Source organism: Rosa chinensis, chromosome 2, assembly GCF_002994745.2.
Source record: "Rosa chinensis cultivar Old Blush chromosome 2, RchiOBHm-V2, whole genome shotgun sequence".
Lineage (NCBI taxonomy): Eukaryota > Viridiplantae > Streptophyta > Magnoliopsida > Rosales > Rosaceae > Rosa > Rosa chinensis.
In genome coordinates, this window is record NC_037089.1 from 59,905,042 (window position 1) to 59,931,136 (window position 26,095).

The 26,095-nt window shown below is 37.1% G+C and overlaps 2 protein-coding genes across 3 annotated transcripts; one reads left to right on the plus strand and one right to left on the minus strand.

Annotated features, from left to right (window-relative positions):
* The first annotated feature begins 13,894 nt into the window (after positions 1-13,894).
* Positions 13,895-16,118, plus strand: LOC112189045 (2-oxoglutarate-dependent dioxygenase 19). The gene is made up of 4 exons (XM_024328308.2): positions 13,895-14,252; positions 14,357-14,595; positions 15,022-15,349; positions 15,644-16,118. Exons 1-4 carry the CDS (start codon positions 13,995-13,997, stop codon positions 15,893-15,895), a joined length of 1,077 nt encoding a protein of 358 aa, XP_024184076.1. The 5' UTR covers positions 13,895-13,994; the 3' UTR covers positions 15,896-16,118.
* A 3,846-nt stretch (positions 16,119-19,964) lies between these two features.
* On the minus strand, positions 19,965-24,978 carry LOC112187277 (uncharacterized protein At1g51745). 2 transcript variants are annotated; one of them, XM_024326015.2, is made up of 4 exons: positions 24,618-24,978; positions 24,144-24,491; positions 21,737-22,770; positions 19,965-21,413 (listed from the first exon to the last, which is right to left on the minus strand). In XM_024326015.2, exons 2-4 carry the CDS (start codon positions 24,332-24,334, stop codon positions 20,410-20,412), a joined length of 2,229 nt encoding a protein of 742 aa, XP_024181783.1. In that variant the 5' UTR covers positions 24,335-24,491; positions 24,618-24,978; the 3' UTR covers positions 19,965-20,409. The 2 variants fall into 2 exon arrangements, with proteins under 2 accessions (XP_024181783.1, XP_024181784.1); XM_024326016.2 differs by having other exon boundaries at positions 24,585-24,978.
* Between the last annotated feature and the right edge of the window lie 1,117 nt (positions 24,979-26,095).

Genomic DNA, 26,095 nt, shown 5'->3' on the forward strand with positions numbered 1-26,095 from the left:
TTGAAGACGCAGCAGGAGTTTCGAGGTGAGTAAATCTCACAAGGATCTTTATGAACAGAAGTACTGCAAACAATAGTTGGTATTAGTAGGCATTCCTGAGCGAATGACTATATATATATATATATATATATTTAGATGAAATATATATATCCTTGTGAATGATTGTGATGAATAATAATATGCATGATGGTGTTCATATTATTGTTGAATGCAACTTTTCAGGAAACAATATTATAGAAAAAGATGTTTTTTATTGTTTGAAAAGTATTGAGCTTGATGTTACATTTTGAGTCAAGCGTGACTCATTTTAGATGTATTGGTTTTTGTATCAAGGGTCACAAATGGTGAGCAGGGATTAGGAAAAACCGAAACTAGATGTTGTAACGTTTTTAAGTCGGATGTGACTTACTTAACGTTGATCTTAAGACCAGATAGGGTCTAAGAAGATCTTATGTCACAGATGGTGATAGATCATAGATAGTAATAGGTTGCAGACGGTGACCTTGATGTTTGATTTCATGACCAGATGGGGTCTGAAGATCATGAGTCACAGATGGTGACAGATGGTGATCAATGGTTGAGCTGAGACCAGATGGGGTCTAAAGATCATATGTCATAGATGGTGACATGTTGCAGATGGCGACCTTGATGTTGATTTCATGACCAGACGGAGTCTGAAATCATATGTCACAGATGGTGACAGATCGCAGATGGTGATCAAGGCAGGAAATAGGTAATCACGTCCTTGGTAGGACGAGTGATTACAATTTCAATAGAGTTCTAGTTTATCTGCCATGATAGCTTATGGGAGTAACGGTCGAGGTTGCTTGAGACTCATAGGTATGCAGCTTAAAGGAGAGTTCCGATGGTATTCTTCTTTAATTGTCTAGATGAGACTTGAATTGCTACTTGATGGTTAAGTTAGCAAATAGGGCATGGTCACAGCGGTGACTCATGTTGTCCTTTCTGTGGAAATGATATAGAATGTTAGAAGGATTCATGGCTGCATGTTTCCTTAAGTAGATTGATGTGAGTTGTTGATTGATGTTCATGAGTTACTCATACGAGCTTGCAGAAGCTTACCGGGTTTGTTGTTTGGCAACCCCGGTACACCATTCAAACGGTGTAGGGGCTAATCCTGCAGGTCAGGAAAATCGTGGCTGAAGCTGAGGTAGCTTGTTGGAAACAGGATGGGTAGGAAGCAAATTTTGTTGGCTTTGCCAGTATATGACTTCCGCTATGCAGTAAGCTCTGAGGAGCATTTACGTTTTATTTTGTGATGACAATTTAATTCGTAAATTTGTGTAATATATAACTCTGTGGAGCGAGTGTATGTTATCTTGGATGGTTCAGTTCCTCAGTAAGTACTTGTTTTAAAGGAAAGATGTTCCAGGTATTTGTATTGATGACTGAACATTCACGCATGTATAATTATGGGATTATATATATCAATTTTTATTGTTGTAAAAATCAGGGGCGTGACAGCACTATATGGTACTACTGGACCAAGTTCTACAAAATGCTTCAAATCCAAGCCAAATAAATCAAGACACATAAACGAATATATATATATATATATATATATATATATATACCAAATAAATAAACAGATAGGATTGGGGTTCATGCATCATGGAGATTTTTTATATTCAATCAATAGGCTCAATAAGCATGAATATAAAATTAGACTTTGGAAAGAAAAATACTTGATGAAGAACAGACGAATCTTCAGTTTATATGTGCAGAAATGAGAAGGTTGTCTTCTCAGCCAATCCAATAACTCAGGAGTTACTCACCTCTTCTCTTGATTGAATGATGAACCACCTCTTCTCCGCAACTTGCAATCTGAATTCTAGAGCTTGTCGTGCTGATAACGTGTTGTAAAACGAACATAAAAGAATTTGAGAGAGAGAGAAAGAGAGAGAGTTTAGACGTAGAGAATAGAATGTGCGTATTATTCATCTTACCATGAGGAGCCTTATATAGGACTACATGGTGTACACAAAAGGGTAATGCTTAATTACAATTCAATCACTCCTACAATTACAACCTATCAATCACCGATCTATAGGGATAGGCCCCTATTACTCAACATCTATTTACATGATTATCCACAAATATTTACAATAGTTCTGTATTTATCACACTACTACAAAAAGGTCATCAGACGACGGTGAATTTCTGTTGTCTGATGACCAAACTCACCGTGGTATAAGTGAGTGTTGTGTGATTAAAAAATCAGACAACGGTGATTTCACCGTTGTGTGAATTCTGCGCAGGCATGTGCCTGCCGTGGCATGCGCGGGGATGCCGCGGCACAGTCAGACAACAGAAAAGGAAATTTGTCGTTGTCTGAGATTCATAACACACAACAGATATAACTCATTCTTTGTTGTCTGAGATTCATAACACACAACGGATATAACTCATTCTTTGTTGTCTGAGACTAATAACAGACAACAGATATAACTTATTCTTTGTTGTCTGAGACTAATAACAGACAACGGATATAACTTAATATTTGTTGTCTGAGGTAAGTAACACACAACTGAAGTAAAATTATCTCCCTTGTCTGTTGATTACTCAGACAACAGAGATGATTTGATTTCTGTTGTGTGATATTAATCTCAGACAACAGAATTTTTTTTCTTTTGTTGTTGGTTGTTAGTTCACACAACAAATTCTTTGTATCAACCATTGTGTGAGCAATGTAAGGTTTGTTGTTTGAGCTTGGTTCTCACAACATTATTTGGAGCTGTTATTTGTTCATTATGTAATTCATACTTGGAATATCTTTCCAAAAAAAAAAATGCTCCATATTAGCATATAAAACCACACTAATCCATATCATTCAAGTAGCATTTTTCAAACATCCAAACATTCAAGTTACTAGATAATATACCAAACAAGAAAGCATTCCTAGCTTCTACCAACACATGAATCAAAAGCATCCCTAGCTATTCCTAGCTGCTGGCTAGACCCATGAATCAAACTTGGTAGCTCACATGCTGAAAGGAGGTAATCCACAGTACTTGCTTCTTATGCTCTAAGATCCCACTCCAACTCATTTATGTTGCTTCTTGAGCTTTGGATTATTACAGCAGAGGAGGTATCCTTGGTTATGGTTCTGATGTCTTCCATCCCAGTGCTCACTCTCATATACCGGCATAGTCTTTGTGTCATATGAAAAAGGACTAGGAATAACCCTGCAAGTTGGACAACTTAAATGAGTTATCGAATCAGTATGTGCTATAAAAAAAAACAAATCAAAGAGAACACAAAGAACGAATAAGTAAATAGAGGTATACAAACTCTCTGTTTTCCCACCAGAAAGATTTAATCTTTGAAATCCTAAACTGAATCAAGTAAGCAACTTGTTAATTAGGTGCGAATGAGAGATTTAGGGGTGGGTGGAGTCCTTAAATTCATAAAGCAGCCCATATCGTTCGTTCCTCCACAATTCTTGATTTATTCTCCCTACAGAATCACTAAGATTGACCACCATATTAGCTTATAACTCCTTATCAAAGAGAAAATTTATGATTACTTATCACTATTGCAGATTCACATATGGAATTAAAAACAAAAAACAAAAGTAGCCGTGATGTGAACTAATCAAAGAATCTAGTAGTTTCAATATAATCTCAAGAAAAATGCAGCAAGAAAATTCGATTCGGATAGGCAACCAAGAAAACTCATCCCTACTCAACTCATTGCCTAAGCAACTGCTCACAATACTGTGATGAAATTTTTTTAAGATTTTACTTCTACACAAGTTTGATTAACTTGAATGATTGATAATCCAAAAGCAACAGGGAGCCACAGTTTTCAAATAAACAACAATTGGGGCACTTGATATTTAATTCAAAAGCAGTATATAAACAATCAATGAAAAAAACAAAAATAAAATACAGAAGGATAAATAAGGTGGACTTTAGGATTTTAAGCTCTAAATTGATATGTTTCATTACAAAGATGCAAAACCTGCAGCGAGAATGCCTTCTACATTTATCAGAAAATCTAAACTGTATCAGAATTCTACAATTTTGTGATTTTGAATCCTAAAGTCCACCTTAATCTGATAAATATCAACGTGAAAGATACATTTATCAGATTAATGTGGACTGAAAAATTAAGGTAACTCCACCACAGTTTCCAAACGGCTTTACTTGTGTTTTTGGATCATATATTATACATTAATTCATATATAAAACAACTAACTTGAATCCTAACTAACTTAGGAAAATATTGATGATCAACTACTTAATAAACTATGACATTGAGCAATTTGAACATTAAAGAGTTGCATATAAACAATACAACAAGCTAATACACTCACTGATGCATTGCTTTAGAAGAATTAGAACCAAAATGATCATTGATTCATAATTTAAAAAAAAAAAAAAAACAACATACCAATAGCCATTATAAAGAAACATATTTGAAACAGCAGCTATAATATAAAGTATAGTGACTAGTCTGTACATAAAGTACAATCAGTAAGCACGGCATCCACATGAATGATGAAAGTTATATCTTCAATAATGTAAAAAGTGGGCAGTCATCATGCATATAAACTATTTTCTGATGTACTCTTCAAAAAATTGACAACTAATGGAATAAAATATCTCAAAATCCACAATCAACTAGATATAAACAAAGTGAAATTTACCATACCGCCTCTTTGGAAATTACTGCTAGTTTGCCTGGCTTAAGCCCCTACTTGGTAAACTCCCAAGCTGCATATCCCTATAGTATTTGGAAATCAAACAATAAATCATTCCACAGTGATCAAGGCTTTCACAACACTAACAATCCAAAGTGAAAACAACTTTCTGGTACATGCTCGTATCATCAACTCTCACAATTAACCTAATTTCTGAACTAGAATAACCATAGCAGCACACATTGACCTTAAGAACGATAAGTGCTAAAATTTTCATTGCTGAAATACATAAATCTATGTATAGTTATCTAGGAAGATAACTATACTTATTGAACTTGCCTAAACTTTATTGCTCACAACATGGAGGAGTGCGATGAGTACCACATGCTGCTTACACAAAAATATTTTTTGAAATAGACAATTTGGACCTAAGAAAGTATTGACAGAAAACTGGAACTTTCAGCAACAGGAAATAAAACCAGGCCTTTTGACAGAAATAACTAAATAAGAAGAAAGTATATATACCGTGCGATATAAGTGACAATGTTACTTGTTGTTCCTGCATGAAGTCAACAAACAAAAAAATTAATTTCAGAGAGAAAGATGATGAAGTGAAGGATATAAATACAAACGTATATATCATATGAAGACATACCACCGCGCAGCACGCAACCAATATCAAACCAGCTGCATAATGCGATGGCAGATTCACTCACAAAATACCCTGATAAAAGCATCACCTGAAACAAGTTGAAGATGATAATAAGTTGAAGATGACAGTAGTCATTTGAGCCAAAAATTCAGATATAAACTATTAAACTAAAACTGAATAATCATTCTGATTATATACAATAAGTTATCCCATTAAAACATAAAAAACTAATCACACTTGCAATTCTGATACTCATTTAAGATAGACAATGCAAATTAGGAAGCGCCATGGCAACAACAGCTCACATATCTGATTTGAAACAAGGCATACCTGCTCAATTCAAAAGAATAATTCTTAACATTTACAATCATTGCAATCTTTGATACCCATCGAATAATTGTTTATCAAACTTTGATATATCAAAAGCTTAGAGTAAATGTTAAGATTGGAATCTTTGCAATCTTAACACATGTTAACATTTATAATACCCACCTACAAATCTTAAAACTTTGATAAACAATTATTGGATTTCTACACTAAAAAGCACCATATAATGACTTAACCTTGACAGAGAGTTAAAGCTTACATCGATGGTTTGCTATTTGAGATAGGCGGCAATGAGCTATTCCTGGGTCTGAGCAGTCATGGCCATATATGCACAATTGTAGAGTTAAAAAGGGAGAGCTAGTGAGAGATTGCGTCGTCTTGCTGAAAACCCCAAAATCCCAAAAGTCTACTTTGCAGGGCCTAGATCAAAATGGAATGAACATAAATCTCGGCTCAACAACAACAATATCACATCGAAAACATCATATCAAAACACAAAAACCACAAATCAAATAGAATCGATTCTGGAAATAGACCCACTGCCAAATTGAAATAAGGATTGATAATCGCATAGGGTTGGATTAAAGCCATGATAAAGTGGAATCTAAAGAACAAGTTGTGAGATAGATTCTCCTGAAGCTACCATTTATGCATTTCAGGTGAAAAATTAAGAGCCCTAATTTGAAAATTTGAGAAATTCAAAAAATCGAAACCCTAGGTTTTGGGAGCAGTGGAAATTGGAATGGTTTTAGGCGGGGGCTAGGTGTTGTGTTCTTTCGCCACTCTCTCTCACTTACCCATAACGACAAGGATCTGCATCTCCTGTAACAGCTTGCGGGGATTTGACAAGGCACTGAGGAATGGGGTGCATGCAAATGCACGTAGGTTAGCAAGGAAGGTGGGGTAGGCGGACCTAGGAGTGGAGGAGGCGGTGAGAGAAGGCTTGGCTAGCGACGACATCTTCCTAGAGAGGAAGGTGGCGAAGGTGTGAGGGAAAGGACAGAGTGAAAGAGATAAGGGAGTATTGAGAGAGAGGGAGTCGGGGAAGATAGAGAAGTTTATTGAAACGTGGTTGTGGGTAAGCTAGTGACTTTTTTTTTTTTTTAAGTCTGTCAGACAACGCATAGTTAAGAATCTGTTGTGTGAATGTATACAGGTAAAAATTTGGACAAACAAGGGGAGGGAAAATTGCCGCCTATGCCTACATATGTTTGATTTGAGTGAAACTTTGCCGCGCTCTGCAACCAAGTTCCATGATCAGACAACAGAACTTTAACAATCTGTTGTACAAATTTTTGCATCTTGCACAAGGTACACCTAGTAGGATTTTTCGAACTTCATACAACATTCAATCACACAACGGATAAAAAAAAAGCTATTGTGTGTAGAGTTCAAATTCCATATTGGTGAGCTTGTTCTGAGAGGGAATTATGAGCTCAGAATGGAGGGAAATCAGCTTCCCATTTACACAACAGAAACGTCTTAACTCAGTTGTGTGATATCTTCCTAATTTTTTTTTTTCAATTTGCTTACATTCACACAACAGAAACAGAATTGTACCGTTGTCTGATAGAGTTTGTGTTAACACACAACAGCGGATTTCTGTTCCGTTGTGTGATGAGTGTTGTGTGTTTCGATTTTTGTAGTAGTGTCAATAGACTTACTAGTTTTTATTTTAGGAAGAGCTGGCGGGTATGAATCAAGGTTTCGTGTTGGTGAAGTGACTTGTTTAGATGCAGCTGATCTGCCTCTTCTTCATTCATCACTGAAATCACCATCTATGACCCTTGAGGTTTTTATGTTATGATACAAAAAGCAATTGAAATTTTCACAAAACACTCATTAGACTTTTACTTTTTCGATGCATCCACTTCTAGATCTTGTTTTCTCATTTAGCATCACCACATTTTTCTTGTCCTCTTACCCGATGCACTCCTATAATGCAGAGGGCTGGATTATTTCCTACCTTTGATCTTATGTATATGTATTCACGTTCCCACCCAAATAGAGGCTTCTACCAGATATTGGTAGTTTTTCGGATTTTATAGGTAAATCTTTGACTCTTAGAACTACTACAAAAGTTTTAAAAAAAAATGAGAAATTTCATTTTGAAGAGTTTTTCTTTTGGGTGAGTTTTTGTTACCCGGATTGGTAATTTGATCTTATCTAGAAAGAGAGAAAGAGAGAGAAAGAGAGAGGGGGGGGGGGGGGGTCTGGAAGAATATCGACAGGAGGAAGAAATTGACTTTTCTCCATTTTTTTCCAAGGTCAAGTGATTTTCTTTGGTTACTTTCTCTTCTTCTTTTGGGAGGATTGAAAAATGAGTTGACATCTCAGTTTTAACTTTGAGTTCAATTAGTTTAGCTTCTGAGTTTCTGTCCTTGGGTGCTTTTCAACATAATCTAGAGGTGTTTGAGAAATTAGTTCTTATTTTCTGTCATGTTTTGCTCTTCAAACTTATAATTTTGTCTACAGCTCACTTTGTTCTTTTCCCAAATTTCTTCACACGTAACTATTATTGGTTTGGGTACTAAACTTTTGAATAACTTTGGTATTTTAGCTTCCTTCTCTCCTCAAAAGTCTCTCTCTTTCTTTGTTTTGTTATTCACATCTTTCATATGCATCTATTTTCTTTGTTAGTATGCGACACTAAGTGTTTGCTTTATTGTCAATCAAGTTGATTTTCTTATCGAGTGGAGATTGCAATTTTTGTGATTATGTCTATTTTTGTTTCTTTCTTCTTGAAACATAACTTGAATTATGAAACCTAATTCAAAGGTGTATTTATGTTCTGTTAGGTGTTGAGGGAGCTACTTGAGACCGTTTGTTTTTTGTAACACATTTAGACAATCTTCCTTGTACAGAAGTGACTGGATATTGATTATTCTATTTACATTGAGTTCTTGTTATCATGTTGGATGTGATTGGTTTAATAACCATAATGTGGTGACTGATGATTATGAGAGTGGAGTTCAAAGTTGTGAAATGCGGTGAACTTTTTATTTATGTTGTGAAAGTATAAAACCATAGATGTTGTTAACCTCATTCTTTTAGAAGAGCCCATGTTTGTATGCTGGACTGAAATGTTTCAGATAACTCTAAAATGGCATGTTTTTGTTTTCCTATACCCTTTAACACTTTAGAAACTGGGAGTGTATTTACTGTTACGTTTGTTTGTTTTGGTAGTCATTTGCATCTGGAAAAAAATTTGATCTTATCTTGCGGACACAAGTGCTTAGTTCGTAATACCATATGTAAATATAAGTCTTTGTATTTTGTCTTTCTCTACAGCTTCTTGCTTGTGTCATTTTGTCATGTTGCTCATGGGTAGTGTGGCTTTTGATGTAGGAGTATTGTATGCAGCTTCTTGAAACAAGTTGATGTGGTAGCAGAAGCAGAAGAAAAAAAAGAGGAGCTGCAGGAGCAAGCATTAGTCATGGCCGAAGTGGGCAAGCAATCATAAATAGTCCAATAAACAATGATCCATTTCTAGTACACTTAATGTCTTTGTCCCGGATACAATGTTAAACAATAAATTGTCACCGATTCATGATTTTGTGGAACAATGACTAATACGAATTGTATCTTGGTAGATCCAATGTACTTTGAACTTTAAAATATGGGTTGGAGTACTATTAGTTCATTTGATTGTTTGCATCAAATTTTATTTCCATTTGATCACTACTGTTCATTAGGTAAAATGAATGTTTAAATGATCATACAACAGATTTCTCATTTATCAGAAAATGGTTTTTTCAAAAAATAAGTCTTCTAATTTACTCTCACACAACATAAAGCACTAGAACCTCGTTGTCTGATAAGGCTTAACAAACAACGGATTTAAAAAAATTCTGTTGTTTGAAAGCAGCGCCTCAATAGTTGGGCAGCTACACCTGGCATCTGCTGAGCCATCACACAACAGTTATAACACATACCCGTTGCCTGTGTGTTTCTCAGACAACGGCTCGCTCTACAATGGTGGCACTCCAAATCACACAACAGTTTTTGTGCATCGTCTGATAAGTTTTTTGGCATAGTGGTGGTAGTTCACTGCCTAGTAGCCTTAGGTTTTAAGGCAGAGATAAGGGATGTTTGGATAGATCATGCCCCTACAAGTATTCTTGATGTGCTGCAGCATGATTGTGACAAACTCAATTGAGTTTTTCTTCTAATTAAAAGTTCTTTCATTGATTCAAAAAAGAGCTAAATACAAATTACTACCCTATGGTTTAGGTCCAAAATCAATTCAGTCCCTGAACTTCTAATTTCATCAAAAGCACCCTGCACTTTCAATTTTGATCTAATAGGTCCAATTTGTTAGTTTTCCGACAATTGAGTTATTTAACTTGTTAACTTGGCTCATATATGGCCTGTGTTTTATGATGTGGTGTCGAGGTGGTCTGCATAGTCAATTTAGGAGTGAGTCATACTATTAAAAACAAATAGTTTTTCAACAAATAATCCAACTATAACTTGAACCCATAACAAAATATTAACGAATTGGACCTATTAGATCAAAATTGAAAGTGCAGGGGTGTTTTTGATGAAATTAGGAGTCCAGAGACTGAATTGATTTTGGACCTAAACCACAAGGTACTAACTAGTATTTAGCCCTTCAAAAAAATATATGAATTTCAACTTTATTTACATCCAAAAAACGACTTTAGGTGGTTAAAAAGTTGCTCGCTGACTACGAAAGTACAATAATCAGATCAAGACATATGACCTATATAGAATGAATAATTGCAGTGATGGACATAATAGTCATAGATCTTTTTGGAGTTGTCGACTATTTCCCCTATATTGTATGAATTCTAGACAATATATGTCATATTCGTCATGAGGAAATTTCTCCTCACTCGTATTCTCTACTAAGGGGATTACTCCTCACTTAGATTTCCCTCGAGGGGATTACTCTTCACCTAAATTCGTCTTGAGGGGATTTCTCCTCACACATATTCGCCTTTAGGGAATTACTTCTCACCTAGATTCAGTTTTAAAGGACTTCTCCTCACTCATAAAGGAATTCGTCTCACCCAAATCCGCTTTGAGAGGTTTCACCCAGAGGCATTTTTCCAAACAGGTTGCATTGCCTCTCTATTAGGCCATTTCCTGACTAGAAACCATTCCGTTCATAAAATTTTACACCCCCACATAACCTCCATATTGCATAATGTAGTTTCGTTATGAATAACTGAGTAACTTTTTAATTTTTTGTTTTTCTCGTCAGATTTTATAGACATTTTATCAGAATATATCCTAAATATCTTATATATCGAAGATATTAGACAATATCAGAGAAATTTTCACAAAAATTGTGAAAATTAAGATATTTTCCCTCTATAATATACCGAGGATGTATCGGAGATTTCACAGATATTTCAATCGATTTCGAACAAAGATTGTGGTTTGCAAGTATAAAATTGTGATGTACTAGTCTTACAAACGAATGGGATGTAGCCATCTTTACATAATTATTCCAAACCAATGGATTGTAGTGATATCCATTTATTTTCACTTTCAAAAGCAAAAATAAAAAGTGGAAATATAAACTTAGGAGAATATCACAAATAGTCACTCAATTTTTACCTTTTCAACACTTTGGTCACTCACTTTTTAAATATATCACTTTGGTCACTCAACTTTAACTCTATTATTCACTTTAATAACTCCGTTAATTTTTTCATTAAAAATAAAACTTTATTTGTTACAAACTCACAATATCAATGATATTTTCGTCTAATCAATCATGAAAATTTGAGAAGTCTGAATTGGAATGATTGGGAGAAGCGACTAAAGTGAGACAAAATGTCAATTCGATGACTAAAGTGATTGATAGAGTAATAGTGAAGTGTTCAAAGTAATATATATGAAAATTGAGTAATCAAATTGTCAAATGAGTCATACTTGAGTGACCATTTGTGAAATTCTCATTTTTACGTTATAAACCACATTCCCATTGTAATTTGACCGAAGTCTGTAACATTTGAATGCATAGTTTCTTTCTCCAATCTTCAGCTCACCAAATATGAAATTGACTTGGTTTGGTAGGTAGTGATTTCAATGAATTCAATCTAAACGTCGCATTATTTATATAATTGTTCAAACACAGCCATGAAATTCGAGTTGAGGTAACAAAGAGACAAAGAGAATACCACGTGCTTCTTCCGATTGTGTGGATTTGGCCTATCATCGCCATTCATATTTTCCAGTGTTGGATATTTTCCAGTGTTGGCGGGCTGTACTCAGTTTGACTGGAAACTTTTAATTTATATGGCGTCTCACAGTTAAATTATCCAACAAATAACGGAGTTGAAAGGTCAAATGTAGCGTCAATATTCTAAACCACAGGTGGTTGGAAACTCATTACTCATCCATCTCATTTCCTTTTGGTCAAGTTTCCACAACTCCACAATCACTTTCATGTGACTTTCACTTCTCATTTTTTTATAACGAAGTCTAGAGAGACTAAAAGGTTCAACTCCTTCATGTGACTTTTATGTTGTTTCTTTCTTTACTATATTAACAGTATTGGTTACTTATAAGGCTATAATCAATTTAGTTTCCAACTTTTTGTATGATTTTCATTTCTCCAACCAGCTTTTTAAATTTCTACTTTTTTTTTTTAAATTAAAAATGTCATTCGTTATGCAAGTTCAGCAAGCAGTACAATAATGACACACCCATAATGATCAACGGTAATAATTGTTACTTAGAATACACTATAAAGAACAAATACTCTTACTCTTAAAAAAAAAAAATATATATATATATATATATAAAATATAAAGAGCAAACTACCTAGCACACTCACCTTTTTTTTTTGGGCGATCGAAATAATGTATTAAATAAAAGAGATAGCACATAAGGGGGGACATGAAGCCAAGAGCCCTCAGAAAAAAACAATTAAATCAAAAGGCAACCAAACATAAGTAAAATTAAGCAGAGCCGATTGAATCAAAGATAAAGACGCACAACGGGCGTCCAATTACAGGTAGAGTAAGGATTTCGTAAATCTCTCTTGGCCTTCAATTTTTTATTTTGAGACTTTGAGAGAGACTTAAAAAATTATCATCTTCCAAAGATGCTTCACCTTCATCAAACCAGGAATACAACGGACTTATCTCAGCATATGTATGATGACCAATGGCCCACCTTTTAATATTAAGCTCAGAGCAAAGAAAAATAGAGCCCTGAAGAAAAATAAATGAACAACAGGGTCCTTATTTCTTTGTGTTAATGTCTAAGATTCAGCGATGGCTAAACCTTGGTTAACGCTGGTCCAATGGGCGGACTGCTACTTATGATATTCTCAGAGCTTCCGCTGCCTGTCAAGAAATACAAAAGACGTCAGAGGGAGACCGCGTTGGGCGGTCTTCTCTTCTCCGATGCCTAAGTTAGTCAATGTATTTGTATTGACAGAATAACAGTCGGTAAGTAGTAAATGCGTAATTAATGAGGAGAGATGAGATAACCTTTTATAAGTGGGGAAGAGGCTAACCTCTTCCATGTTTTCGATGTGGGACTGATATGTTTCAGTTCCTAGCTTTTTGAGCTTCTGATGCCATCTTGACGTGGCGAGTCTGCGATGATCTGGGGGTGAGCAGGGGCTCAGTTGGTAGCCTGCTTGGCTATGTTTCCGTAGGTCACTCCGCTTGTGGGAGTTGGTACCGCTGGCGGTAGCATGAGCGTGGCTCATTATAACTAATTATGCTTGGTAAATGCTCATGTAAGTACACTTTGCGATCTTTTCTATTCAAACAGAAACAATAAAGAAATAAACCCATTATTCTTTCGTAAAAAAAAATAAAAATGAAGACCAACAATAAAAAATGAAACCTAACTCCCAAGTCAATCGGGTCATACTCATAATAAGCCTAAATTTCTACCGAGTTTAATTTGAATGATACTTGGCAATTTATTTTTCTACCAATTTTAATTTAGATCGAATAGTCAGTCTTGCCCGATCATGACGAGTCACCTTAAAATGACAACACATTACATGTGCTTGTATACAAAATAATTTATTTTTCTCATCATCTAGAGCCTCGACTGCCGTTTGTACTAATAATCTAATATAATGTATCAGTTGTTCTGCTTGTAGCTGAACAACACCGGCAGTGACTATAATAAAAACGTAAAATATATAAAGTACATTCCGATGGGCGGCACTAGAATCCATATAATACTTTATTCGGTCAATAACAACGTGGAATTTGTTGTTCTGCCTATAAATTGAGCTACATTTTCATCCACCTCCATAACAAAACTCAACTCCATCTCTCTCTCTTTCTCTCTCTCTTGATTGATTGATATACTTGCTAGCTATCTAGCTAAGCTCTCTTTCCCATGGCTGCAGTTGCTCAGGCCTTAGAGACCCCCTCATCTGTTACCAGCATCAAATCACTAGCCGAGTCCTCTGCTCTAAACTCTGTCCCTTCTGCCTATGCCTTCAACAGAAACCCCAATGAGGAAGCAGATCCAAACGATCCCGAATTCGCAATTCCAATCATCGATATGTCACTCCTCACATCTGGTACTCCTGAACAACGCTCCCAAATCATCCATGACCTCGTCAAAATTTGTCAAGAATGGGGCTTCTTCATAGTACGTACATGATACTTTGGCTGATGAGTTATATTAAGTCTAGCTAGATAGCTACCTTATTGTGGAGAATAGATGATTTTAATAAGTACTTGATTAACCTGCAGGCAATTAACCACGGAGTGCCAGAGAGCCTAATGAAGGCCATGATTGACGCCTGTCACGGCTTCTTCAGTCTTCCAGACGAGGAGAAAAAGGAATTCAAATCAGGGAATGATGTGCTAGAAATGTTCAAGTATGGTACCAGCTATAACCTGGCCTTGGATAAGGTCCTTCTCTGGAGGGACTTCTTCAAGGTCAGAACACATCCTGAGTTTTACTCCCTCTACAAACCGGCTACCTTCAGGTATTTTCACTTCCGAGCTTCACTACCTTGGAAAAGAGAGAGAGAGAGAGAGATACGGGTCTGGGAGAGAGATGCTGAGATGGTTTTGGTGGGAAGATTTGAGAGGAGGGTGGATGGCACAGCAGCTTTGGAGGGGTTTGAAGGGATTTCAAAGTCGATAGCTTTTTGGGTCTGAAACAGAGAGAAATGAGAGAAAGAGGAGATATGGGTTTGGGGTTGAAGAAGAGCAGAAGAGAAAAATTGTGGGTAGAGTCGTAGAGATATATTCACGCAGAGATGGAGAGAGAAGAAGATAGAGATTGGGATCTATCTCTCTTTGGGATTTTTAGAACCTCGATACTTATTTGCGTTTTGTTTTTCATGGTATATACCAGTCGTACGTGTTCATTAATTGATATATTAATTGTTGTCTTTAATTTGTTTTAGTGAGGTTTCAATGGAGTTTGGCAAAAGAACAAGAGAAGTGGCACTAGAAATCATAAAAGCAATATCTGAAAGCCTGGGATTGGAGCCGAATTACATATACGAAAAGATGAACATGGACCGTGGCTTACAATTGCTGGCCGGGAACTTCTATCCTCCTTGCCCTCAGCCGGAACAGGCCATTGGTATACCACATCACACCGATCACGGTCTAGTCACACTCCTCATCCAGAATGAGATGACCGGTCTCCAAGTCGAACACAACGGAAAATGGCTCACCGTTAACGGCCCTGCCAATGGGCTTTTTGTTAACCTTGCTGATCAAATGCAGGTACTAATTAATGGAAAACCAGATAGACACGCATTTATTAAAATTTGAGAATCTCACATGCATACGTACAGTGATTAAGCAGCACCTTTTCCTCGGTTTAGCTTTTAGATCGATGGGATGTTTAGGGGAGAACATTGAAGCTTTAGGGATCAATAATGACACTAAATTATTGATCAGTAATGTTGCACGCGTACAAAAATAATGACCCACTTTGTACCTTGTACCTAGCTTGTCTGAAAGCGGTAGAAGCACGTTTTTTCACTGAGCCAATAACGTGTAACTGAATGATTGCAGATTCTTACCAACGGTAAATACAAGAGTGTGATGCACAGGGCGACTGTGAACAACAAAGCAACGAGGATATCAATAGCTATACCACATGGACCTTCTGTAGATACAACTATTGCTCCAGCTCCAGAGCTGTGTGAAAAAGATGGCAAACCTCCCAAGTACCTTGCCATGAACTACAAGGAGTACATTCAGCTTCAGCAGAGCGGCAAGAACTACATGAAGACCGGATCCGCATTCGATCAAATACTAGCCTAGATCCAGATCTGTTGCTTGCTTTGCTACTTCAAGCTAGGTTTCACTGGTTCCACCATGAAACGCTTGCAGCTAGCCTAGATCGAGATCTATCTGTTGCTTAAATTTTTTTAGTTTGTCTTCTATTTGCCTTTCAATAATTATTCGGTCTTCAGTGCCAATATAGAGCAAGAGACCTGTTATATATACCTCTTATCTATATATAAATGCTATCTTCCAAAATTCATTTGCAGGTGTTGGTTCTATTTCAGAAACCAAAAATTTCAGATATTTTGTGAACCGCTAAGAACCAAAGTGAACACTTTCTAAGGCAGCCAAACATCATACCAGTAGAAAAGCCACTTCCATTCTTCTTCCGCTGTCATCCTTTCGGTCCTTCCCTACAAATTTTAGGCCAGTTTCTTCAAGAATTCCAATGACATCTGGATTTACCTGCATTAGAGTACCATACCCTGTCGACTACATGGAACTGAGCTTACAACTAACCTCATGTCTATGCCGATGCCGTTCATCAATATATTCTGAGCTATGGTGCCTCAGAATTGAGAGCAATAAATAATATTAGGCATGTAAAAGAGTGGATCCTAATCAGAATACTCTTCAAAGCACAGAATTCTAATTATGAAGTGATGTATAAGTAGCACTCACAGAATTCAATACTTGTGTATCAGACTCGTTGGTGTCTGCCCTTTCTAAACCCAAAACCTAAAAGAAGTAGTTGAAGTAGAGTTTGATATATGATCTTAAACTTAGAAGAAAACATGTCAGAGTAAGAAATGTCACTTACAACTCTAACAACATAATTGTCATCTGGACTCATACAGGATCTGCTCCAATTAGATGCTACTCTGTTTCAGGTATAAAAAATAAAAAGAACAACGGCAGTAGAAAAGACTCAAAATTTAGATCACTTTCAGAATCAAAATTCACAAAACCAAGAAAGCCACTTAACATTAGTCGTAAAAAACAGAGAGGAGGCAGGGGAAAAACAGTCCACTCACTGTTGAATGAACAGTACCAAACCCCATTCTACTGTAGTATAGTTATAATTTTTGTATGCGGCGAAATATTACAGTTTTAGGTGTACTCAGCAAATCGTCCCCTACATTACACTGCAGCTAAATACTCAAACTTTATTGAGAAACAAAATATATGCAAAGCACATAATTAAACTAACATGTAAGCATATTGGCATGTTTCTATTCAACACATGAATTCTCCTAAGAGCACTAGGAGTCTGCAGAACCGAAGGACCAAGAGAACTCTTCTCCTTTATCTTTCCTGGTTGCTCTAGGAGATGAAGGTTCCAGCAAAGCAGTGGCAATGTTTGACATGAAGACTTGTACATTCAAGACTGCACAAATCAAGGAATTGTAATATGCATCTCATTTTGTTTGGCATACAACCTTGGCTGATATTGTGGATCTAAATGGTTATGCAATTCAATCTGAAGTTTAGTAAAAGATTTCAAAAATCTTATCTGCATTCAAGGCTGTTTAAAATACTTATCAGGTAAAAGATATTTGTTGTAGTTTGTCAGTTAGGATTGATAGAGTCTCTCAATCGGTTTCGAAACCCTTTTCAAGTTTATCTCAATCAGTGATCAATGTGATCGGATTGAGGGGGAGTCTCTTTCTTCAATAAAAGGTTTTGAAATTACATTTCAGTGTTAGAGTTTTTACTAAGAAATTTAATATGTGTTGCATAGTCTGCATAAACCAGTTTTACAAAAACTCTCTTTGATATTTGTGATTGTTTCATTTGCTTGTTCACTACATTCATCACTTTCATAGTGCTTGAGATCAGTGAGGCTTCAAGACAAGGCTGATTCAGAAGACGTGTTCAATTTCTCCTATTTAGCAAAGATCAAATCAAGCAGTGCTTAGAATAGATTAACTAGTTGTAAAACAAGTTAGCATTGGTGCTAGTCAATGTGGTTGTGTTGGATACCACTACTTGTATATTGTAATCTTCTTGATTCATAGTGGATTTGCTATTCGTGTTGGCTGTGTTACAAGCCACGTAGTGAAGTTTCCTCAGTGGTGAGGTTTACACTGTGTCGACAAACACTTGTGTCAAATTTGTGTGTGTTTGATTCTGTTGATCTATTTCATATTTGTTCCATCTAGTGTTTTCATAACAGTAGCACTATCGGTTTTGTTATTCGTGACTCAGATGGAAACCCTTTATTTGCTGCTAACAAAGAGTTAGGTCTTGCTAATGTGCTTGTTGCAGAAGCAACTGCTTTAAGAGATAGATTACATACTGCTTTACTACATCATTACTCCAATATTGCTGTTGAAGGATATTCTAAGCTGCTAATCGACTATCTTCAAGGGAAATGTCAAGTTCATTGGCAGATTAAGCTATTGGTTCAAGACATCAAGCAGTCTAGCTCAACAATTCAATTCTATCTTTTTTCAGCACATATATTGGGAGGCCAACTTTATAGCGGATCATGTAGCATATTTAGCTCATAATTCTCAGAATAATTCTGCATGGTTTTTTTGTTTTCCCATTTTTGTGTCTCCATCGTTCCAATTGGATCAGCGAGGAATGGGTGTTTCTCGAGATTTTGTGTTTCAGTATTCTGTTGTTGTATTTTTGTCATTAAAAAAAAATGAAAAAAAAAACAAACTAACAGCAGTACTCGCATGCAAACTATAATATACATTACTACTAAAACTAATGATCATCCTCCTGGCAAGTGTAGAGACACCAGGGCTGACCCTGGGGGTGTTCAAATGGAGCACCCGCACAAGGCCTCCTATTTTCGAAGGCCTCTGAATTCAATTTTGTAATGGCTTTAGATAAATATATAGGTCAAGAATATTGGGAGTTATTGAATAGTTGTTCAGTTCAGTTGGCCACTTTACCTTAAGTTGTTAGGCTTGATTGGTCTTGGGTTCAAAACCTGTGGGTGCTTGATTGGTCTTGGGTTAAAAACCCGTGGGTGCTTAGCTCTGTTTAATCTTTTCTTTGCTTATTTTGTGAACTTCTCTCTTCTTTTAATATATATTTTTTTTGTTTTCATTCCTAAGGCCTCCCTACTTTCTTCTTCGATCTTCTGTTATGTTTCTTGACTTCTTCTTTTTTTTGTCTTTTTTCCTTCCTTGTTGATGTTTGTAGGCGTCCACTATTTTTTTCTTCTATTTATACCAAACATTTTTTCTTAGTTCTTCTAATTGAGATCGTGATTAATAAGGCATCATTTAAATTTTCGCACTGAGCCTCTTAATTTTCAGGACCGGCCCTAGAGACACCGGCTAGCAAATATAAGTTTAGAAACAAAGTAGCAGAATATAAAATAGTCTTTTTCAATTCAAATACCATATCTAATTCCACCCTACAACTCTCCAAATAAGTTTCAAATATGAAAAAGCAACAAAGAGTCTAGGACAAGAATAATCATTCTCCAAGTGGTAAAAGTTAGGCTCAAGTAACAAGAGTTACTTATACAAAACATGACATACTATATATCAAGTAAAATTATCAACACAATGAGCTCCAATATCCTACTCTACAGATCATCCAAATTTCCAAACTGAAAGCATGATCGTTTGTGACTAAAACCAATAATGAATACTCTGAATTTGAATAAGTGAAACGCATATCAACCCTTTCTTTTTAACAGCAATAAGCAATTGTTATATAAACATATAGCAGACATAATCAATATGACTCAAGCAACAAGAATTAGACAGGATAAACAGAAACAGTAATCAATCTCAAAACACCCAAAATTCCACAAGGAACAGTGAACAAACACATCAATTTGCGCCCTGTCATTGCAGCAACACAGATTTAGTTCATAAATCACGTTATTACACGGAAATCCCAACCAATGCAGAAAACACCTTTCAATAAACCAACTATTATTTATGTGCAATAGATATTTTGTATCACTTCACTTCTTATAATTCAAGAGTTGCTCAATAAATGCATTGTTCTCCCACAGAATAAACCCAATGGAAAAGCACACAGAAAGCTTCAATTCTTCAAAGATGCTGTACTTCTGAGGATTAAAACTTTCGTCACATCAATTACAATGTAAACCAAGAAAAAGATCAGGTAGCAGGAGAACTTCACTTCATTGATTTTAAGCGATATAACAATAAGATCTCAGTAACAAGAAGTGGAGCATACGTCCAACACCAGAAGTACGTCGGGGAACAAAGTTATTGACTATCTGAATCAACCTGAATTCATAAATTAATTAACCAGATATTAGGTCATCCAAATACCTAACGCTAGTTACACCTCAACTAATGTTACAATATATACACAGAGAAATGCATACTCCCCTGACCAACTGCTCTTCCTACAACAGTGCAGCGTCAAGGAATTGCAAGGGGATTTGAACTTGAGGGCAGCAAGTTTAAAGATGCTGCCCACTTAGAGCGGCCAAAGTAATGAGAACCAGTGACTAGGCTGCAGAATTGAACTAAAACACCGGATATGGAGCTAAACTTCACAGGAAGAAACCATTCACTGCAACTTTAACCCAAAAAACAAATTCAAGTCTCACTTGGTTTTAACGCACGATGTGTTGGTCGCGCTAAACCACTCACTGCTTCATTTATCCTACTGAAAACTAATTTAAGGGGGATACAAGCTATTACAGGACTCCTTCGCTTCTCTACCAGTAGTTTCCTCTCTTCGGATTGCCTGTGACCAGTCAGTGAAGATAACTTCCTGGTCTTCTTTGGTAGCAGTCCAGATTTCTTTGTTTTGGGAGATTTCTTTGGCGAACCCAAATGCTTGGTTGGGATTCTTCCAATTTCTGCATTTCGCTGAACTGCATAACTGACTTTGCCACCTCTAAGATCACATTCCGTACTGCCAAACAGTCTGTCACTATAGCCATCATCCAAAGCCTTAACTGTGATTGGGTGACCAACAATGGCTTTACCATTCAATTTACTCATTAGAGAAACCAGTGGTACATGCTGTGGCCGGTACTTTGCTTTAACCTCAAGTTTGACATCATACAATGAAGTATCAGAGCAAGTATTGCGGGCAATAGAATCTGATGTCTGATATCTCGCAGGTACCATGAAGCGAGACTGCCGATAGGGAAGTGACCTCTGAGTCGGTCCATCAGACAAATCCGCAACCTGTTTGGACTTTCCTTGTACTGCATAATTATATGCAGCAGAACCGCTAATACCATTGCAATTCCTTTTCAGGTCAGAAACATGACATAACACATCAGAACGGTGTATGCCTGCCAAACCAGTATTGGATAAGTCATCGACGTTCATATATTTCCTCGAGTTGTTTTTTCTATCTCTACTTGTTTGTCTTGAGTTTCTCTTTCCTTTCAACTGCCACTTTGAACTACCTTTTTCTATACTTTGGCCAATATCATGCACGGGTGCAGAACTTGTAGGACCGGATTCATTCAGTCTCTCATTTCTCAAAGCTGCAGCTTCAGCTTGACTACTTCGACTAGATTGCCTTGCCATTGCACCAATTTCAGGCCTTCCAGATGAACAAGGAGCAAGTACAGCAGAATTACCTAGTAAAAAAAGATGGGAAATCAGCTTAAGGAGAAGCAGAACCCTTTTTTTCAGGCTCAGAAGCACAAAAGAATGACTCGGCTAATAAACTTGCTACATTTAATTAGCAAGACGGAGGCCAAAGGGAAAGGAGTGAAAGAGTTGCAGGGATACCTCAATGGTTTGAGGCATATTCAAATATTACAAGACACAAACAACAAGACAACGATAATGATGTTACTGGAATTAATTAATAGTGCATAGATTCCACATGACTCGAGTGGTTAACTAAAGACGCATACTGATTGAAACTAAGCTTAAAATGTGTAAATGTCCAAATTACCTGAAGAGCGTTTTTCTTCTCCAACAAGCCGCAAATCATAGAATCTTTTAGATGAACCATTCTCCAATAACTCAGATTTGCCGAGAATTTCATTCTCTTTCATCTGATTCATAGAGGAAGAAACTGTAGCTTGTTCAGGAGCATCTGTAGAAGCATCATTATCACATGAAACTCCGTTGTGGTCCATAGATAAACTCCTTTTTGACACATTTGGTTCTAATTCAGGAACCTTGCCATCAGATAATTGAAGAGATGAACCACTTGAATTTGGAACTTGGTCACCTGCAACTGGAATAGACACCATTTCAGTACTCTCCAAAACCTTTGTCAATGGTCGGCTACGATTTTTTCTTTTCAGGAATTCATTAGCTGTTGCCACTTGAGTTCTCTTTCTTCTCAAGGATGAGGAATTTTTGCTTCCATTTGCAAGACTTCCATTGCACATGCCATTCTGAGTGTTTGCATCTAAGACTGAAGCACTGTCATGCTGAACTATTTCAAGAAGCCCTTCAGTCTGGACCGACCTTTTTGATACTACACCCATTCCCAGGTCCTGAAGTCCTCTCATGCGCTTAACCCCTTCATTTCCATCATCCTCTGAATCATTCGGTGTTCTTCTTCTCCTTCCCTGCACACTTTGCAACTTAGAAGAACTGATATGATTTGGCTCCTCAAAAGATATACCAGATTGAGATAATTCCAGAGCCGAGTCTGAATTTTCTTCAGAAAGACCCACATCATCAGTCATATCTCCATTCTCCTCGCCCGAGTGAGACGTGGCAGGTGATTCTCTGGCTGAGCAATCATGGTCACCACCTGAATTACTCATTTGAGAGCAGATATTTATATTATCCTTGCTTATACGCTCATTCTCAATCTCAAGAGCATGGATAATAGCGTCTTCCCTTCGTGCATATTTCACTGCCTTCTTGTTGGGGTTAGCTGCAGCGGCCTTTGCTTTTTCAATGCATTCGTCATACTCCCCGCAACGAAAAGCTTTCACCCTCTTGGATTTTTCAAGATTATACCAGTCCCTACATCAATGGCATGAAGATCAGACCACAATCATATGTATTGAAAGCTAAACACCTCATACCCTAGACCAATAGTTATACAATTTGTAGTTACCACAGAGGAAAATGAAAAACAGTATCCTTGCATTGAAAATCATGGTCCTCAACCATGAACATGGTCCTGAACAACAACCATGAACATGCTGAAATGCAAAAATGTAATCTCACGGATACCAAGCATAATGAGACTCTAGCTTAAGGAAAAGTCAAGAAATTGCAACTTTATTTTAGCAGACTTCAAAGCTTCTTCAGGAAAAAAAAGAAAGTTGAAAACTAATCTGTGTCAAAAACTACAACTAAAAAGTCATAGCAGAGATCTACTATTCTATTAATGCTAAACCATCCAAAGAGGACAAGGACTCCTCCCAAGAAAATTTTTGCACATGTGAAGCACCCAACTAATCCACATAGCAGCTTGAACAATGTGTTTCATGACAAACTAAAAATCTAGTGCTCTTCTCTCAAAAGCGAAACTTTGTACATGTCTATGGCAGTACATAAAGGATAACCAATCCTGCACCACCCTATTTTAAATTTTGCACATACCAATCACTCCATGAAGCAATCATCTAAGACCAGCTCCCATAACAACTGATAACGTACTGCCATTTTTATGCAGAAGCTAGAATCTTATGATACACTCTTCCCTGTCCTACTATAAGATCTGAAAGTTTAACCATACATTAAGATCCTATGCCCTACACTAAACTAGGGCTGGCTCAGGAGAACAAAATAAGGATGTTTACACTACAGACATGAAACCATGAGGTACTTACTCAATCAGTATTCTTGCAGTGAAAAATTTTGTTCCTTTCCTACCATGCATCAGACCCATATAACTAGTAAGCACCTACTCAATAAGGACTATGCCAGTGCAAAACTTTTTATCTTCCAAGACCATATGACCTTCCATCCTTAAAACTATATAACCCCTTGTTTCTCTAAAAAGTAGTGCCTACAACTAATCGTATTGTTTTGACACAAAACACTAAATTGTCATCTGCCAATCTCATTGCAGAGATTATGCATCTTCAATCACTATGTATTGCTTCCAGCTATATAAAAGGTAGCAATGACAACTAACAAATAATAAATTGAATCGACTCAGGATAATACTCTGAACATAGAGGTGCAAAAAACCATGATAATAGTTCTCGACACACCGAAAGAAACAACAATCCATCATCCCCACTTAATATAAAGTAATATTTTGTGTCATTTCCAGTTGCACAAAACATGAGTAAAGCCAATTGTAACCTAGTTCAATTCAAGCTGAAACAACTTAAGGCGAAAAAACCAAAGCAAGCTTAAACCCAAAAGCCCAAAACACTCACACGCTTGCGTCGTCCCGGCCGAGAAGCTTCACCGGAGTACCGGCTCTGGGCGAAACCACAAAATCCTCGGACAACTCGTCCAGCCCCACAATCCGGCCGGGCCACCACGACCCGTTTCGGCGCCGGACCCAGACCAAGGAACCCACCGACGCGTCAATGCCATTGTTGCCGGAGTCGCCGGAGCTCCCCATCTCTACCGGAAACAGAGACGAAAATCAAAACCCAACAAAACTCTGATCTGAAAAACCCCAAATTTTCAGTCTCCGCCTTCCATTCTCAGCCACACTCAAGCCTCAGCACCGCCCGGAGCTTCACTTTCACCCAAAAATGCAGCATACACTCCTCAACCTAAAAAAAAAAAAAATCAGAAAAACCCAGCAAAAATCAGATTGATTTTTACTCTGCATGTATCAGAAAAAACCCTAGAGAAAAAAAATTTACCAAAAAACTTAAGAGAAAGGAGAGAGCGGTGACCTCGGAATAAGGGTTTAGGGGGAAGAGGAACCACACAGAAGGATCTAAGAACACCGTTTTGAAATTTTTTTGTTTTGTTTTTAATTTTCTTTTTTCAAAATTTAGTTGTGTTTTTGTTTTTTTGCTGAGTGTGAATTTCTGGTCTCCGGTGCTGGATTTTGGTTTCAAATGTTAGTGACTTGAGGCTGGGCTCATCTGGGTTTTATCAGGGTGTAGGGAAAGCTGGGTGAGGAGAGAAATAGGGTCGGTGTTTGGATCAAAAGTTCAAAACAGTGCCTTTTGGTGTCTGGTGTGCCAAAAACAGAGAGAGAGAGAGAGAGAGAGAGAGTAGAGAGGAGGTTTCAGATATGAGAGAGAGGGAGAGTGAGGCAGAAATGAGAGAAAATACAGAGAACGTAGAAAGAAAATTAGAAATTAGAGGGGGTATTATTATACGGTTCACTATACGGTATGTTAGGTTTGGGAAACATGTCAGCAGAAAGGCCGGCTTGGAAAGGAACAGGACCCATGGGTTACTACCAGTCTACCACACCGCACTGCAACATAAACCCAACATTTGCATAGCTTTGAGGAGCTGTGACATGTTTACATAATATCGTGGAGATCACGGATTTAAATTTCAATCGTATTAGATGTGAATAATTATTGAATTAATACAGATAAGCGGATTTACACAGGTAAAATTCTCGAAGTTTGGCCGGAAAAAAAATAAAAGTTGATTTACAGACTACCCCTCCTATGTTGATGTACCGCTTTCTGGATGTGTTAACCTCGCAAACACTGTTTATAGGTAACAAAAAAATATCTTCTTTTTCTTCGATAAATATCATATCGATATATCATTAAAATTCAAGCTCCCTCTATTGACATGGGATAGATAAAAAGTTTGTGATATTATAACAGTGATGTATAGATTAAGTCTACTCATTTAACGGCTTTATGCTCACTTATTCAAGAAAACCTATAAACTACGTAAATCAAAGACATGGTAAATAGACAAAGTTTAAAAAATAAAAACTTAAATTTTCTCCTTGCTCTTCAAGTTTGGGCTATGAGTTTTTGTCAAGTATGCCAAGCATAGCTATCTTTCTTTGATTTTAAGGGGTTTTTGCTCCTGGAACCATGGGGTCTACCTTAATTTTTTCTTTGCTTCACTCTTCTTCATACTATGGTTCTCCTTTGATAAAATAGAAACGCGCCCCATGCGCGAAAAAAAAATATGGGAAAACCTTCGATAGTGTGGTTCTCTCCCGGTCGAACGCGTTCGGCGTTTTTTGCCGCTGTGTTCTGGCCCGGGAGGGGATGCTGATGGTGAGTTGCGGTAGGCCTTCAAGGCAGAGGTGTGATCCAGGGAAGGGGAGTGGTTCTTTGATCTCGGGTGGGAAAGACAAATCTCGATCTGGCCTTCTCGGTTTGCGGTCGATGGCGGTTGTGGTGCAGCGACGAGAGGGTGCTTTCCAGTGATCTATGTTGTGGGG

Excerpts from the sequence above, each read along its gene's own strand:
- LOC112187277 (XM_024326015.2), bottom strand. The coding sequence starts at position 24,334 with ATGGGGAGCTCCGGCGACTCCGGCAACAATGGCATTGACGCGTCGGTG. Across the intron at positions 22,771-24,143 it reads GGCCGGGACGACGCAAGCGT|GGACTGGTATAATCTTGAAA; the intron begins GTGAGTGTTTTG and ends CCATTGATGTAG. Across the intron at positions 21,414-21,736 it reads AGAAGAAAAACGCTCTTCAG|GTAATTCTGCTGTACTTGCT; the intron begins GTAATTTGGACA and ends TTTTTTTACTAG.
- LOC112189045 (XM_024328308.2), top strand. The coding sequence starts at position 13,995 with ATGGCTGCAGTTGCTCAGGCCTTAGAGACCCCCTCATCTGTTACCAGC. Across the intron at positions 14,596-15,021 it reads TACAAACCGGCTACCTTCAG|TGAGGTTTCAATGGAGTTTG; the intron begins GTATTTTCACTT and ends AATTTGTTTTAG. Across the intron at positions 15,350-15,643 it reads ACCTTGCTGATCAAATGCAG|ATTCTTACCAACGGTAAATA; the intron begins GTACTAATTAAT and ends GAATGATTGCAG.